Source organism: Lonchura striata, chromosome 29, assembly GCF_046129695.1.
Source record: "Lonchura striata isolate bLonStr1 chromosome 29, bLonStr1.mat, whole genome shotgun sequence".
Taxonomy (NCBI): domain Eukaryota; kingdom Metazoa; phylum Chordata; class Aves; order Passeriformes; family Estrildidae; genus Lonchura; species Lonchura striata.
In genome coordinates, this window is record NC_134631.1 from 6,721,848 (window position 1) to 6,736,922 (window position 15,075).

The 15,075-nt window shown below is 55.5% G+C and overlaps 1 protein-coding gene and 1 pseudogene across 1 annotated transcript in view; one reads left to right on the forward strand and one right to left on the reverse strand.

The window, feature by feature from the left end:
- LOC144247626 (uncharacterized) overlaps window positions 1-15,075 on the reverse strand; it is a 552,118-nt gene that overhangs the window by 484,412 nt on the left and 52,631 nt on the right. The window contains 1 exon segment of the mRNA XM_077788934.1: window positions 4,398-4,914. Within this exon segment, the coding sequence (XP_077645060.1) occupies window positions 4,398-4,914 (517 nt within the window).
- LOC144247609 (H-2 class II histocompatibility antigen, E-S beta chain-like) lies at window positions 1,137-3,261 on the forward strand (annotated as a pseudogene).

Below are 15,075 nucleotides of genomic sequence, written 5' to 3' on the forward strand. Positions count from 1 at the left end.
CTGCCGGGGTGCCGCCGTCCTCATCCTCTTCGGAAGGTGGGTCGGGGCGGGCTGGAGCGCGCAGCCTCCGGCGGAGCGGTGGGGCCCGGTGACTCGGGGCCTGCAGGCCAGCATGGCGGGCTTCCAGCCAGGCCCGCGTTCGGTTCCGCGGCGTGGGAACCGGGATGGGCTGGAGAAGGAGGGAACCACCCTCAAGGGCCCACTCGGGGATGTGGGCAGGGGACAGAAGGGGCTGGTCCCGATGGTGACACCATCGACGTGGCTGCGAGCGCAGAGGAGGGACCCGAGGCGGGGCTGTACAACTGACATTCCTGGAGCTGGGGACCAAACTGGGGACAGGGCAGTCGGGGACAAGGGAGCGGGGAAGGCTCGGGCTGGAGTGGCCAGGGCCAGCCCGAGAGAGGGACTGAGTGGGGCAGGAGGCAGCAGGGAGTAGGTGACAGCCCTGTGCCCATGGGCAGGGTCTGGCTCCCATCCCACCCTTAGGGGAAGCAGGGTTAGGATCAGGGAGGGAGGAACACGGGGAACAAAAACCAGGGACCCCACTTTCTCACTTAGGCTTTACTAATTTAAAAATCAAATTGAAAATAGGATTAAACTTGCCCACTTTATAATTCCCCCCCACTTGTATATCATAAATGCATCACCCAACTTTCCCCCAGAATGAAAGTGACAAAACATCTTCCTGGGAAGCCTCATGAAAGAGCTCAAACAAAAACCGAACAAAAGTTTTAAGATCCCTCTTTTTAAATGAAACATTCCCTAGTACTAAGGTTGCTTTAATCTGAATATAAATCTCTCGTTGAGCTGGGGATAAATGATTGTCCATGTTCCCCAGACAACCCAAAATTCCCCCCCACGAGGCAAAAGGATGAACTTAAGATAAATGTGTTCATGTGTGGTGCTCTCCCCCGGGCACCTGGCAGCCCACGCTGCGAGTACTCACCAATGCGAGGGACACAAAGGAAAAGCGAAACCTCGAGGGGGCTGGTGGGCTCCTGCCGGTCCTTTGGATTCTGAAAGCTTCCCTTCCAAAGCGGCAGCCTTCCCTCAGAATTCCAAAGGGGTGCCGACAGGCCAGGAGAAACAGTTCTCACAAAGCGAAGGAAGAAGCTCCTCCTGGAGCTGGTCCCAAACAGCGCTTGAATTCCCGAAGATCCCGGATCCGATGACCTTCAGGAGACGCTCTCCGGGACTGGACAACTGCCCAAGGTCCCTGTTCTGGGAGCCATTTGTTCCAGCCTGAACTGCTACAAGGAGAGTGCAGGGTAAAGAAGCAGAAAAGGCCTTTGCATGGTATCCACAGATACCACGGGACAGATACTCCAGGGACAGCAGCCAGGTACTGCAACAGCGACCCGCACGTTATGGAGCAAAGAAGGACTGCGGTGGACTGGCTCTGCCGGTACAACCACGAGTATCTCAGCCCGTTCCTCACGGAGCGCCGAGGTGAGCGCGGGGCATGCCGAGCGTGTGCCCTCGAGCCCTGCTCTGGCAATGACCCTGAGGGCCCTCAAAATCTCCCTGGGAATCGCCCCAGAGCCCTCAGCCCTTCTTGTGCCCATCCCCGAGACCTTCTGTCCCTGCCACTGACCCCCGTGGCTCTCCCAGTCCATCCCAGTCTCTCCCAGTGCCTCCCGGCTGTCCATCTCAGCCTGGCGTGGCGCTGCCGCCTCTCAGCCAATCAGAGCGCGAGTCTCTGATGACTCATCAGTTGCCAGGCAGACCCGCAGCGCCGCGTGCCCCGCACTGGACTCGGCCTCCCAGTGCCGCGCGCTTCATTCCCAGTTCCTCCCAGTGCCGCCCCAGTCCCTCCCACTCCTTCCCAGCCCGTTCCCAGTTCCTCCCAGTGCCGCCCCAGTCCCTCCCACTCCTTCCCAGCCCATTCCCAGTTCCTCCCAGTGCCGCCCCAGTCCCTCCCACTCCTTCCCAGCCCATTCCCAGTTCCTCCCAGTGCCGCCCCAGTCCCTCCCACTCCTTCCCAGCCCATTCCCGGTTCCTCCCCAGTTCACTCCGAGATCTCCACCCTCTCCGAGTGCCCCCCATCCTCTCCCCTCTCTCTGAGTATCATCCCAGTCTTTCCCAGTTCATTCCCAGTCCCTCTCAGTCCATTCCCAGTCTGCCCCAAGGCCACACCACCCCTCCCACCTCTCTCCCAGTTCCCCCCAGCTGATCCCAGTGTGTCCCCGCTCTCTCCCAGTGCCCCCCACCGTGTCCATCTCGCTGGTGCCCTCGAGCTCCCGGCCCAGCCCCGGCCACCTGCTCTGCTCCTTGGTGGATTTCTACCCTGCTCCCATCCAGCTGAGGTGGTTCCAGGGCCAGCAGGAGCTCTCTGTGGTGGCCACCGACATGGTCCCGAATGGGGACTGAACCCACCAGCTCCTGGTGCTGCTGGAAACCCCAACCTGGGCCAGGGTCACCTCCACCTGCCAGGTGGAGCACGTCAGCCTGGAGCACCCCTTGAGCCAGCACTGGGGTACAGGGGAGGAATTGGGGGCACTGGGACAGCCATTGGGATGTGCTGGAATCACCTGGGAGGGAGTTGGAGAGCCTGGTTTCAACTGGGAGAGGAGGTTGTGGGTTTGGAAGGGCTAAGAAGGGGTTTGGAGAATACTGGGGAGGGTGGGATGGGGTTCTGGGGGTCCTGGTGGACACTGGGAGGGAGTTTGGGTGTGCTGGGTGTGACTGGGAGGGATGAGAGTGAGCCTGGAAGAGTTGGATGGAGACTGGGGATGGAAAAGCAGAGGTTGGGACAAGGTTGGTTGTGCTGGGAAGAGACTGGGAGGAGTCTGGATGACCCCTGGTGGGGCTGGGAAGGGACTGACAGTTTGGGGGTCCTGGAGCAGTGGGGGGCAACTGGAAGGAGGCTGTGAGATACTGAGAGGGACAGGAGGAGCTTTGGTGGGTCCTGGGGATGTCAGGAAGGGATCAAGAGGGAGGTTTCAGGGATCCTGAGTAGGTTGGGAGCGACCAGGAGGGTGCTTGAAGAGGCTTGGGTGCCTCTGAGAGTTTCTGGGGGGTCCTGACCCCTGCGGACCACCCAGAGATGCTGCTGGATGCTGCCACAGCAAGATGCTGACGAACTGGGGATTCTGGGTTGGGCTTCATCTTCCTGGCACTGGGGATCGGGTTCTACCTGCACAAGAATAGGGGGGTTCCGGGGGTTGCGGGGGTTGTGTCCCCCCTCCCCCAGAATGTGAATGCTTCCCCGGGGTCCCCAGCCTGGTGTCACCCCCTTTTTTCTGCCCACAGAGCTCCTGAGCCGCTGGCGGTGACAGCCCCTCGCCGTGACCCCGGGCCCGGCCGGCACCCCCTGCTCCATCCCCACGCTGATTTTGGGGGATCCTGTGCCCCCAGCCCTGCTGTCACTCTGCCCCTGCCCCCTGCTCCCAGTGTTCCCAGTAAAGCTTCCCAGTTAAACCCAGCCCAGTTCATGGGGGCACTGGGGAGGGACTTGGGGGGACCCCACGGCGGGGCCGGCCCTGGGCAGGGAGGGCGGGTCCAGGTGGGGAACACTGCCTGCTGCGGGTCTGCCCGGCAACTGGTGAGTCATCAGCCCCGCTCGCTCTCATTGGCTGACTCTTCTCCACCGCGTTCTCTCATTGGCTGAGGAGAGGCCCGGCAGTGCAGAGAAGGAACGGGAGAGATCCCGCCCCGAGCACCGGCACGGGGACAACAGACCCGGCCTGGGCACAGGGAGGGAATTTATTACCAACCAAACCACGGCAGCACCAGGAGAAGGGAAAGAAATCCCTCCAGCGCCTTCCCCCACCCAACGGGGATCACCCACAACAGGGTTATCCACCATGGAGAGACGGGGACATCCCAGTTTAGACCAAAGCCAATTTTATTGAGTGTACCAGGTGTTTATACAGGGATTTACTTGTATGGTGCTTATACATGGCTCTGTTTTTGGTAACAATTTCCCATTGGATACACATTCTTTGTGACATCAGGTCACCTGGGAACATTTATCTTATCACAAAGTCTCACACCATGTTGCTTGGTCAGTCTTCTTGCCCAGGGAGACTGAAACTGTGTCTGTGTCTCCCACAGTTTCTGCTCAGTCAGGCCTCAGATATCCGGCCCCTTTATCAGCTCCATTGCTTTACTCTCTGTTTTATTCCCCATACGGGGACACCAGGGCTCTGCCCAACGGGGGTCACTGGGGATCATCCAGCCCGGATCCTCCCATGGGGGATGGAGCTGCAGCAGCACACCAAACTCTTCCCTCACTCTCTTCCCTCACTCCAAGCTCTTCCCTCACGTGGGGCACTCACAGGGCTTCCCTTAGTGGTGCCTCCGTTGGTGCTGGGTCAAGGTTGAGCTCTGTGAGAAGCCCTTCCCACACTTCCCACACTCGTAGGGCCTCTCCTGGTGTGGATGCGCCGGTGCACGGTGAGGTTGGAGTTTTGCTTGAAGCCCTTCCCGCAGTCGGGGCAGCGGTAGGGCCTCTCCTCTGTGTGAATCCGCTCATGTAGGAGGAGATTGGAGCTGGTCTGAAACCTCTTCCCACACTCCCCACACTCGTAGGGCCTCTCCCCAGTGTGGATGTGCTGGTGTCTTCTCAGGTGTGAGCTCCTCCCAAAGCTCTGCCCACATTCCAAGCACTCATAGGGCCGTTCCCCAGTGTGGATCACCTGGTGCACCATCAGGCCAGACATGTCTTTGAAGCCCTTCCCACACTTCCCACACTCGTAGGGCCTCTCCCCGGTGTGGATGCGCCGGTGCACGGTGAGGTTGGAGTTTTGCTTGAAACCCTTCCCGCAGTCGGAGCAGTGGAAGGGCCTCTCCTCTGTGTGAATCCGCTCATGTACAAGGAGATGGGATCTGGTCTGAAACCTCTTCCCACACTCCCCACACTCGTAGGGCCTCTCCCCAGTGTGGATCCTCTGGTGCACGATCAGGTTGGATCTCCAGCTGAAACCCTTCCCACATTCCAAGCACTTGTGGGGCTTCTCCCTGCCATGAGGCTTCTCCACCAGCTCCGAGCTCCGCCTGGATCTCCGCCCACCTTCCTGGCTCAGGGGGGCTCTTTCCTCCCCGCAGCTCCCTGGGCTGGGTTTGCAGCTCCTCCTCCTGCAGCATCTCCGGGGCTTTTCCTCCTCCTCCATTCAGCCACACCCTGGGTATGACAAATCCTGGTTTGGGGAAAAAACAAGAGGAGAGCTCCTTGGACTGGAGGTTCCACCTTGCCCAAGTTCATCTCAGGAAATCATTGGGAATCTTGTGTCTGTAAGAACCTCCAAAACACCAAGATTCAGCCCAAAAATACCGCAAACTTCCAAGACACAAATCAAAAACTCCCTAAACATCACAACTCAGGAAAATACTCCTCCAGGATATAAATATTCAGCTGCCACATAAAACCAAAGCACAAACATTTATCCCAAGCAAGCTCAGAAACACCAAGATTCACCCCATGAAAATCGTGGATCCACTTCCACAGTCACCTGCTGCATGTGGAGGGAGCAGCACTCCTGGGCTGGGGGGAGGCTGCAGACACAGGGAGGGGTGGAACCTTCTGCTGCTTCCTCTTTCTGCTCCTCCTCCTCCTCCTGTGTCTCTGCTCTTCCACACACTCCTCTTGCTCCTGCTATTCCTCCTTCTCCTGCACAATCCCACCCTCTCCTGCCACCTGCATCTTTTGACCATTCTGTTTCTCAAGCCTCCTTCTCCTTCCCTTCTCCTCCTGCCTCCAGGCCCAGCACCCACTGCCGGCTCCCTCTTGCCCCCACACCCACAGCATCCCAGCGCAGGGGCAGGGATGGAGCTGGGGCAGGTCGGGCTGGGGCAGCGCTGGGCTCTCGGCCGCTCCCGCCCGCACTCGGTCCCCACTGCAGCCGCTCCCGCCAGGACAGCGCGGGGGGGCCCGGCCTTGGCGCTGCCCCACTCCCACCTCCCCAAATTCCCCTCGCGGGGCCATGGGGCCGAGGGGGGGCGCAGGTGGGTCCAGGTGGGGAACGCGGGGAGCTGCGAGTCTGCCTGGCAACTGGTGAGTCATCAGCGCCGCGGGCTCTGATTGGCTGAGCTCGGCCCGAGCCCTGGGGCTGCAGCACAGAGGGGACACCCTGCTCCAGGGGGGATGTCCCACAAACGGGGGACCCCATGGAAGGAACAACAGGAAAGTGTCTTTACAAACAGATGCTCTGAATCTGGTCGGAGATAGGGCCAAATAACTTTTATGTTAGGAAGTGACAGGAGAAGACATCGGTTTCAGAAAATTTTACTAATTGATGACACAGACTGCTGCTCAGCCAAGGTTCTGCTCTATTCATGAACTTCCAGAAGAACAAGACTTAACAGAGCCATGAATATCGTTTGCTATATGAAAGCATGGAGTATATCAAGGTGGGTATGTAATAGGTGGATTGGGAAGTCTGTACCTCCCAAGTACTTCAGCCAATGGGGAAAGCAGAGGGAGATGTGGCCAGGAGAATTAGGATGAAAAGGAAGCTGTGTCCTCAAACAATTGGAGAGATCCCATGAGGACGGTCCCCTAGTCTTTCCCATTTTTAAGAAATAAATTATTTTACAAGATTCGTCTCTCTGCTCTGTGGACAGAATCCTCTGCTGATGTCAGTTTTTCTGCACACCCTGGGGCTCATCCCGAATTCCTTCCACCCTCCGGGGCAGTGGGCAGGAAGTGCAGCTGAAGGTGCCTCACCCACTTTGGGTGATCGGCTCCCTTGGCTGGCGGCAACACCGGGGATTGATTGGGGACCCGAGAGTGACCAGGAGACAGACGAGTGACACATCAGGGGGTCTGTGAAGAGTCAGCAGGGAGAGAGCACTGAAAATCTCATCAGTGAGTGCCCTGGGATCCTCGGGGAGTGAACATGGCAGGGCACCCATGGAGGGGAGAAAAGGGAAAGCCAGGGAGGGGTCCTGGCCAAAGGGGTGATGATTCCAAAATGTCTCTGAAGGGTCTCTTGGGAGAATGCTGAGGTAGTTTGCACATTCCCCCAGAGGTAATTAAGGACATGGACACCCAGGGGGGAAACAAGGGAAGTGGAGAAGGGATTTGTACAACAGGGGATGGATGTATTGGTGTGCTGGGAAGTGATCGGGTGAAGGGGAGTGTGCAGCAATACGGTTCAGGCAAGAAGCATCAGGAGGAATCTGTGTGGTAAGAAAAAGGATGGTGAAAAAGAAGAGAAAGAGAAAAATACTCAGGATTGTTTTGTTTTCCAGCACTGTTTTATCCTCACAATCTGCCAGCTGATCCAGATCCTTTCCATCCCCGGTTTCCAGGAGAGGAAAAGCAGGAGGTCAGGATGCCAGGGGTTTCTCTGCGGTGGCAGCGGCAGCACCGGGCGCAGAGGTGCGGCACCGGGAGCACGGGCTGGGGCCTGTGGGGAGCTGCGGGGCCGGGCCGGGGCTGTGGGGCAGCCGGGGCTCAGCGCCGGGCGCTGCCTGACCCCACCAGCCCCGGGCAGGGCCGGCAGTGGCCCCCGGCCCCCAGGAGGCTGCGGGACGCCCCGGCCGCTGCCCGGCCCCGGGGAGCTGCCGGCCCTGCCCGCCGGGGGGGCCGCCTTTGGACACTGCGGCAGGACAGGCACCGGCTCTGCCACACGGGCTGGGCAGGGACCCTGAGCACAACGGGGAAAACAAAGGGACAGCTGGGAAATGCAGAGTGCACATGGAAGGATCAGGATTTGCTGTTCAGGATTTGCTTTGGGTCCCTGCAGAAAGGAAAGGTTTTGCAGAAAGCTCAGCAGCTCTCAGAGGATGAGCACCCACAGGCAGTGACCGGGGCTGCAGGAGTGGCACAAAAAGGCCCTGCAGCACTTGGGCACAAAGGCACAGCAGCTGAAGGCAAGAAGGGATGAGCAAAAGGCCAAGCTGAAGGCAAAGGCCATGGCAGAGTTCCCACAGCCCCTGAGGGATCAACCCCAGGGCCCAAGGGGGCCCCAGCACCCAGGGCATGACGGGGTCGGCCACAAGCACCTGGCAGAGGCATTGCCCTCCTGGCCAGGGCAGAGCCCACCCAAACAGCCCCTGGGAAGGAGTCAGGGCTCCAGCTGCAGCCCACAAGGACACTGCAAGCACAGACAGCAGCACCCTCAGCAGGAGCAAGTCCACCCCTGCATGGACATGGATTGTCAGGGCGCTCTGAGCTCCCATCCCACCGGGGACCCACCACACTGGAGCCCTGGAGAACATTCAGGCTGGGTCTGCATCCAGAGGAGGCCTCTCCTGATGGACACAGGGGCCTCTCCATCCACTCTAAATCTTACACCTTAGGGGGGAAAATTGTAAAGGAGTGTTTTCATTATTAAGGGAATAGATGAGAAACCTGAGCTGGTATCAATTGTTTAATCACTATTAGGAGCTGTGAGGGATAGGTTTGAAATAAACTAATTTATTTCTCTTCCTATTGTCATTTTTATGAACCAGGAAGGAATTTGATGGTGGCATTGGAATATTGTAAAAGGTGATACAGAGGCTATTGCTGCTGTACCTTTGTGTCAAATGTCTGGGAAGGCCTGTGCTGAAGGGAACCCAGAGGTGTGGGCAGCCCCAGGGAAAATTTGATGTGGAGCCTCTCCAAATTACTTGGAAGCAACCAGGACAAGTGGTGTCTAAAAGCAACACCCTGTTCCAGGGGAGGGAAGGAAGGGCTCACAGCCTGGTATGGAGTCCCTGCTAAAGGCAGGGCTCTTGGAGCCAGGGATGTCTCCCTACAGCACTCCTATCCTGCCAGTCAGGGAATCAGATGGCTCCAATGAGGAGGACCAGAACAAGTGGTAGACAAAGCCCCTGTGAAATAGCTCAATTTGCTATCTAAAAAATACCTTTTGAGTATCTGAAAAAGAAGTGAAAATGATGCAGAAAAAGTTTAAATAGTTGGGAAACACTGGGACTGAAGATTCCAGGCAGATTGATGCAGAGAGGGTCTGGGCAATCTCAGAAGTAACATTTCCCAGGACCAAAAACGAGCTGAGACAATACGGAGGATTAACAGGGAATTACACAGGCTGGATTAAGGGTTCTCTTTCCAGCCAGAACATTGTAGGACTTTTTAACCTCAGACAGCCTCCATGCTGTGGTATGGACAGGAGAAAGTGAGCAAAACTTGGGAAAATGAACAACCAAAAATATCAATGCCTCAGCTGGGGCTCTTCCAGACTCAGAAAAGAAATTGGAATTGTAGATGAATGTTCAACAGGGCCATGCCAAAGGAATCCTTGGGCCAAAATGTTTCACCCAGTGGCCAGAGTGGCCTCATTGTCTGCAGAATTGTGCAGCCACAGCTTCAACGGGAACTGAGGCCCAAAACCTGATGACAACAGGATCTCCAGCTATTCCAGTCTGCCATCAAGTTCAAGCTTTGATAACCAAAAGAGCCTCGCAATGGATGAGCAGTGCTCGGTTATTACAGTGTGAAACTTGTGCAGTGGCACAGGAGGATTCAGAACTGAGCACAGGGGAAGGGTTTAACCCAGCCTCCTGTTTGAACAGCCCACAGAGGGGCTGGGAAGAAACCCAGCACTGCATTCAAGTGACACAGCTCCAGACCCAGCCTGGGGGAGATTCAGGAGACATTGCCTGGCCTGAGGCAGAAAATGTCTTTGTGGATGGCTCTTCAAGGGCAGCAGAAGGGAAAAGAGTTCCAAGACACGCTGTTATTGAGGAAAGGGAATCAGACAAAGTGCAGGTTACCCCCCATGGTCAGCTCAACCAGCACAGCTGTGTGTGCTTGTAAGAGCCTGGCACTGAAATGCCCTGAGCAGGAAGGCTTCAATATCTTCTGGTGACACCATCTCACCTAACAGGGGGGCAAAAGCAATTCTGATTGCTCAGCAACCACTGGATCACTTATTAAGGTAACTGTAAAAGAAGTAATTAATATAAAAGGGATTGTGGAAGAAACAGACTCAGACAAGCAGAACTCATTCTCCAGGAAAGATCCTCCAGGGGCTTATGGAAGCTTTAGGAATACAGTGGGACCTCCAGAACCCTTGGCACCCCCACAGCTCAGGCTAGGTACAAAGAATGATTGGGGAAAGAAAGAAAGAAACACCTTTGGAAGCTGGGGATAGAAACCAAGATGCCATGGGTACGGCTTTTGCCATTGGCTTGGGCAAGAAGAAGAGCCAGACCCAGGGCAGATAATAAATTATTTCCCTTGCACTTGATCTCGGGAATTCCTTACCCTGGGAATTCTCCACCTAGTGCAGGGTGGAGATAAGGGATGCACATTTAAAGCAGTCTGTGGCCAGAATCCTGTCTCTGGTGCAATCTCTCCCCCAGGAAGCTGGGCTGGCACAGAGCCTGCCTTGGCACTTTGCTGCTGCCAACATCCAAGCAGGACATGGGCTCTGCCGAAGGAGTGCAAAGCAGCACCACTGGTGGCCAAGTGGCGTGGCCCATGCCAAGGGGCCCCGAGGCCAGAAACAGCCGCCAGCACAGCTGAACACGGGGGGACCCCTCAGCCTGGGCTCCAGGTCTCTGCAGCCCCGGAGATTTGCACTTCCCGCCTGCAGCAGGAGGATGGGAGGCCCCCCTGAGCCTGCACTGAAGGCAGCGCAGCAGCAGCCAGGGCTCCACAGCGGGGCAAGGCCCTGGGCCTGCCCACACCTCCTCTGCTGAAATCCTCGGCCTGGCCACCCTCCCTGGGCAGCTCCAGCCACCGGGGCCAGCCCTTGCTGCCACTGCTGCAGCTTCAGTGCTCGCTGGGCCTGCACTGCCACAGCTGCTGGGGAGACACCGGGACAATTCCACTCTGCCTCTCACTCACACTCACACACTGCTCTGCCTGCCAGTGCATCCATGGAAAATAGACCAGCTCATAGACTTGAACATTGTTAACCTTTGATTTCTCTACTCAGGCTTGCTTTGCCTTTGCCTTGGGGAAAGAAATGTTAAAGGTTTTGTTAAGGGATGTTACACCACTCAGTGGAGATGAGTTTCACATCTCAACACACTGGGTATGGCCCAAAAGATACCCACAAAGATAACGACCAGCAGCAAAACATCAACCCCAGCAGCAAACAGCAACCAACACCTACCCCAGACACTGCCCCCGGCAGGGCTGCAGACACCTGGTCTGCAAAAGGCTGAGAAGGAAATCCAGCACTTCCCACCTCATTAACAGCAGAAGCAAAGAAATCCGGGTCCAACAGGAAACCAAATACTAAAAACTGCACAACTTGAAACTACAGAACATTAAACCAATGCATTTAGACTGTATCCAGTTTGGGAAAAATCAACTAAAACCCACGTTCCATGGAACGATTTTCTTTGCACACCCGGGCTATGTGGGGATGGAATGATTTCTGTTGCACATCCTGGCCAGAATCAAGGAATGCCTTGACTCTAACACTAAACCTATTGGTGGAGTTTTTCCTGCAGTTCCAATGCAAAGTTTAGAGAATTAGAGTATTTTTTTGTAATAATCCCTCTTCTATATTGCCAGTTATGTTTTGGTCAGGGATGTGAGAATGAAGTTTTACTCCAAGGAGAAGTAGAAAAAAACTGAATTGCCTTGGAATTTTTTGTGTATGTTTCTGTAAGAGATACAAAAATTTTTTTCTGGGTTTTTCAACGTTCACCTTTAGGCTGTACTTCGCAAAACTAGAAGAGATTTAAAGGTCACCCTTTAAGTCACAAATATTAAATGGATCATTTGAAGGGGGAAAAAAAAAAGTAGGAGGTTGTGGGGGGGGCACATGTGAGGCTGCTGAAGCTCCTCTGGAAGAGAAGCTGCATTCCAGGCACCCAGAAGGAGCTTTAGAAATTCAAATTAACACTGCTGGGGCAAAGTGGAGACAATGTACCTGGCTCTTCTTGCCTGGGGCAGGAATTGGCTGATTCCCTCTGCCCCTCACCGCAAGCTCTGCCTGCTTGCACAGATGGAATCTGCACAGCTGAAGGCAGAGCCCATGCTGAGGATCTCTGACTCTGCAACAGAAATGGCTGAAGCTGCAAAGGGAAACAGCAAATGGAGAATGTTGGGAAAACTTCACTAAAATAAGGGGGGGATCATCCCTCTGCCCACTCCAACACCTGCTGTCATTGTCTGTGCTGTACAGGGTGTATCAGAGCACTGGAGCTTTTGCTATAAGAAGTTCAGGAAAATCAGCTGCAATTCAAGTATTTGATGATGGAATAAGAAAAAAATGCTCAATTGATGCAACCTTAGCTTGCGGGAGCACCCAAAAATGGGGAAAAGTATTGAAGGGCCACCAGAACAAATCCTACAACACCATGGACCAGCCCCTGGGAAACCCAAACCAATTCATATCAGGAGACAGAGAACCCATTTATCATTTCAATGCCATCATTAAATTACAAGCTGTCCTCGGAATAAGAACCAACCAGACAGCTCCAGCTCCTGACATTCCTGCCGACCAAGCCACTGAAATGAGGAACACAACATTTCACCAGGGGATGGGATCAGATTATCTGTGAGCAGAAAAAACAGGAGTCTGGGGGAAACAAAGTGGCTCAAACTGCTGTTGGCAAAGAGATGTCAAAGGAAAAGTCCTGAAAAAGATAAAAGAGTAAATAGGAGAGCAGTTTATGTATTGGTCCAAACATGGAAAGGATGGGAATGGGACACGGTTCCCTGGCTCCCCAGCACACCAGGGGTCAAACGAATGCTGCTTCTCCTCTTCTGTGCTGCAGCAACTCTCATCTTTTTACCATGCTCCACACCTTGGCAGTGCAGCTCATCCAGCAGCTGAGCCAGGGCATGCAGGTGGCAGCCAGGCCTCCTGATCCACAAACGGCTACAAAAGGACAGGGAATGAGGGCACCGAGAATAATCCCAAAACCAAAGAGGACCCGGGAAGAACAAAACAGAGTCAAGGAGTGAATCTGCCTGGAGATAGGGCCAGGCACTTGTAGAGAAGGGGAGAAACCATCAGTTCCAATAAATGTTACAAATTGACCCAGACGGCTGCTCAAAGTCCCGCTACATTCCCGAACTTCGAGGAGAAGAACAAAGACTTAACAGAGCCATGAATATCGGCTGTTCTACAAAAGGAGGGTGCACATTAACGAGGACAGGCTCCAGGCGCATCGGGAAGTCGGAACCTTCCAAGGAACTCAGCCGGTGGGCAAAGGCAGAGGGAGATGCGGCCGGGAAAATGAGGATAAAAAGGAGGCTGCGGACTACAGCCACGGCAGAGAGCGCACGGCAAATGCCCCACGGCCTCTGCCCCTGCTCGGCAATAAAGTCACTTTGACAGGACTCCTCGCTCTCCGCCGGGCACACGAACCTCCGGCGACGGGAATTTCCCCGCCCGCTCCCGGCCGCGGGGCAGCCCCTCTGTCCTACCCACAGCAGCCGGGCCGAGCCAGCGCTGCTCCGGCAGCGGCTCCTGCCCGGCCCCGGCGGGAAGGAGACCGCGGGCAGCCGCTCCCGCAGCGCCCTCAGCCCGGGGCCGGCACGGGCCGGACACGGCACCGGCGAGCCGCCGGAGCCCCCTGCCGCCCCCTCCGCCCGCAGCCGGCCCCGAGCCCCCGCAGAGCCCAGCGCGGCTCCCACCTGCGCCGGGGCCGCCTCCGAGCTCCGCCGCCGCCGCCTCACCGCGCTCCGGCCGCTGCCGCCGCTGCCGGGCCCGCACAGCCGCTCGGCCAATGGCGGCGCTGCGCGGCCACGGCCGCCCTCAGCCCGCCGCCGGGGCCGCGCCGCGCCCCGCTCCCACCAATCAGCGCGCCGCAACCGCGACTGACGGCACCGGCGGCCAATGGCAGCGAGCTCGGGGCGGGCTCTGCGCACGGCCCCGCCTCGCCCCGCGCTCTCGGCGCCCCCGGGCTGCGTGAGGGGAAAGCCGGAGATGAGGAACAGCCCCGGCACGGGCCCGGGCCGAGCCGGGATTGAGCTGCCCACACAAACAAACTTCTCCGCGCCTCCCGCCACGGCTTTCCCGGCCCTGCGCCTCCCGTGCCTCCGCCTCTGCGGGAAGCCCAGGAGCCTCACTTCTCCTGCCCCTCGTTAGCGCATCAGTGCTTCGCTTTGATTTCCCCCGAAAAGGGAAACCTGCCCCAAGCCTTGTGGGTGGGTGGGGCAGGGGAGAGATTTCTGTCAGAAAACTCCAAATACTCGGAGCTGGAGAAGGAGAAGTCAGTGCAGAGCCTTACATGCAGCTTTCCCCACGCCTCCCTGCTCCCAGCTGCACCTCCTCCCCCGGCAGGGCAGGAGACAGGGAATGGGGCCATGCTCAGCTCATCCCCCGGGGCTTCTCCCTCTGCTCAGGGACAGGAGTCGTTCCCTGCTGCACCCTGCGCTCTCTCCCGGCCGAGACTTCTCCAGGAACTTCTCGGAGCGGAGTCCATCCCCTGGGCACAGCCCCCTCCGAGTGCTGCAGCGTGGGTCACTGTGCCACGGGCTCAGTCCTGCCAGGACAGGCTGCTCCAGCGGGGCCCCTCTGCCCGCGGGCTCACAGCCTCCTCTCAGGCATCCCCGTTGTGAAAAACGCTAATTACCTGTTTTTTTAAATTTTTAAACTTTCATAATAATAAAATTGATATAAAAATAATAATACTGTTAGAATAGTAAAGTTTAGAGTTAGGATAATTATAAGACAATAAAAAGCAAAGAATTACACACGTCTGGATGCTTTTGGACACTAAATTATGAAAAGCATACTTTATGGACAAAGGAATAGGTTTAAAAGCAAAGCTGGTTGCATATTCATATATCTTTCATACTTTCTATTTAAAACAAGAACTCTTTCTGTTCTATGTAAACTGTTTCTTTTAATTCTTAAGGCGTCTTCGACTCTGAGTAAGGTTTGAAGAAATTAGCTTCTTTTGATAGCAAAACTATAAATTCTTTTTTTTTTCTGAAGATTTAGGTGTTCTTTAAAGTGAGTATGTCATTCTAAAAAAAAAAAAAAAAAACCTCCCACCACATACATAGTCTCTATTTTAATATTATTTTGGAACCTAAAACTTACACCATTAGTTTATTTAACACACTAATTAAGAGAATGAATACAGAATAACTTTCTAACATTACACATATAATATTCATTATAATATTTGTGAAAAGCCAGTCATAAAATATGCATTTTTCACCATCTTTCTTCTTATTTTTTATAAATCATTTGGCTTAAGCAA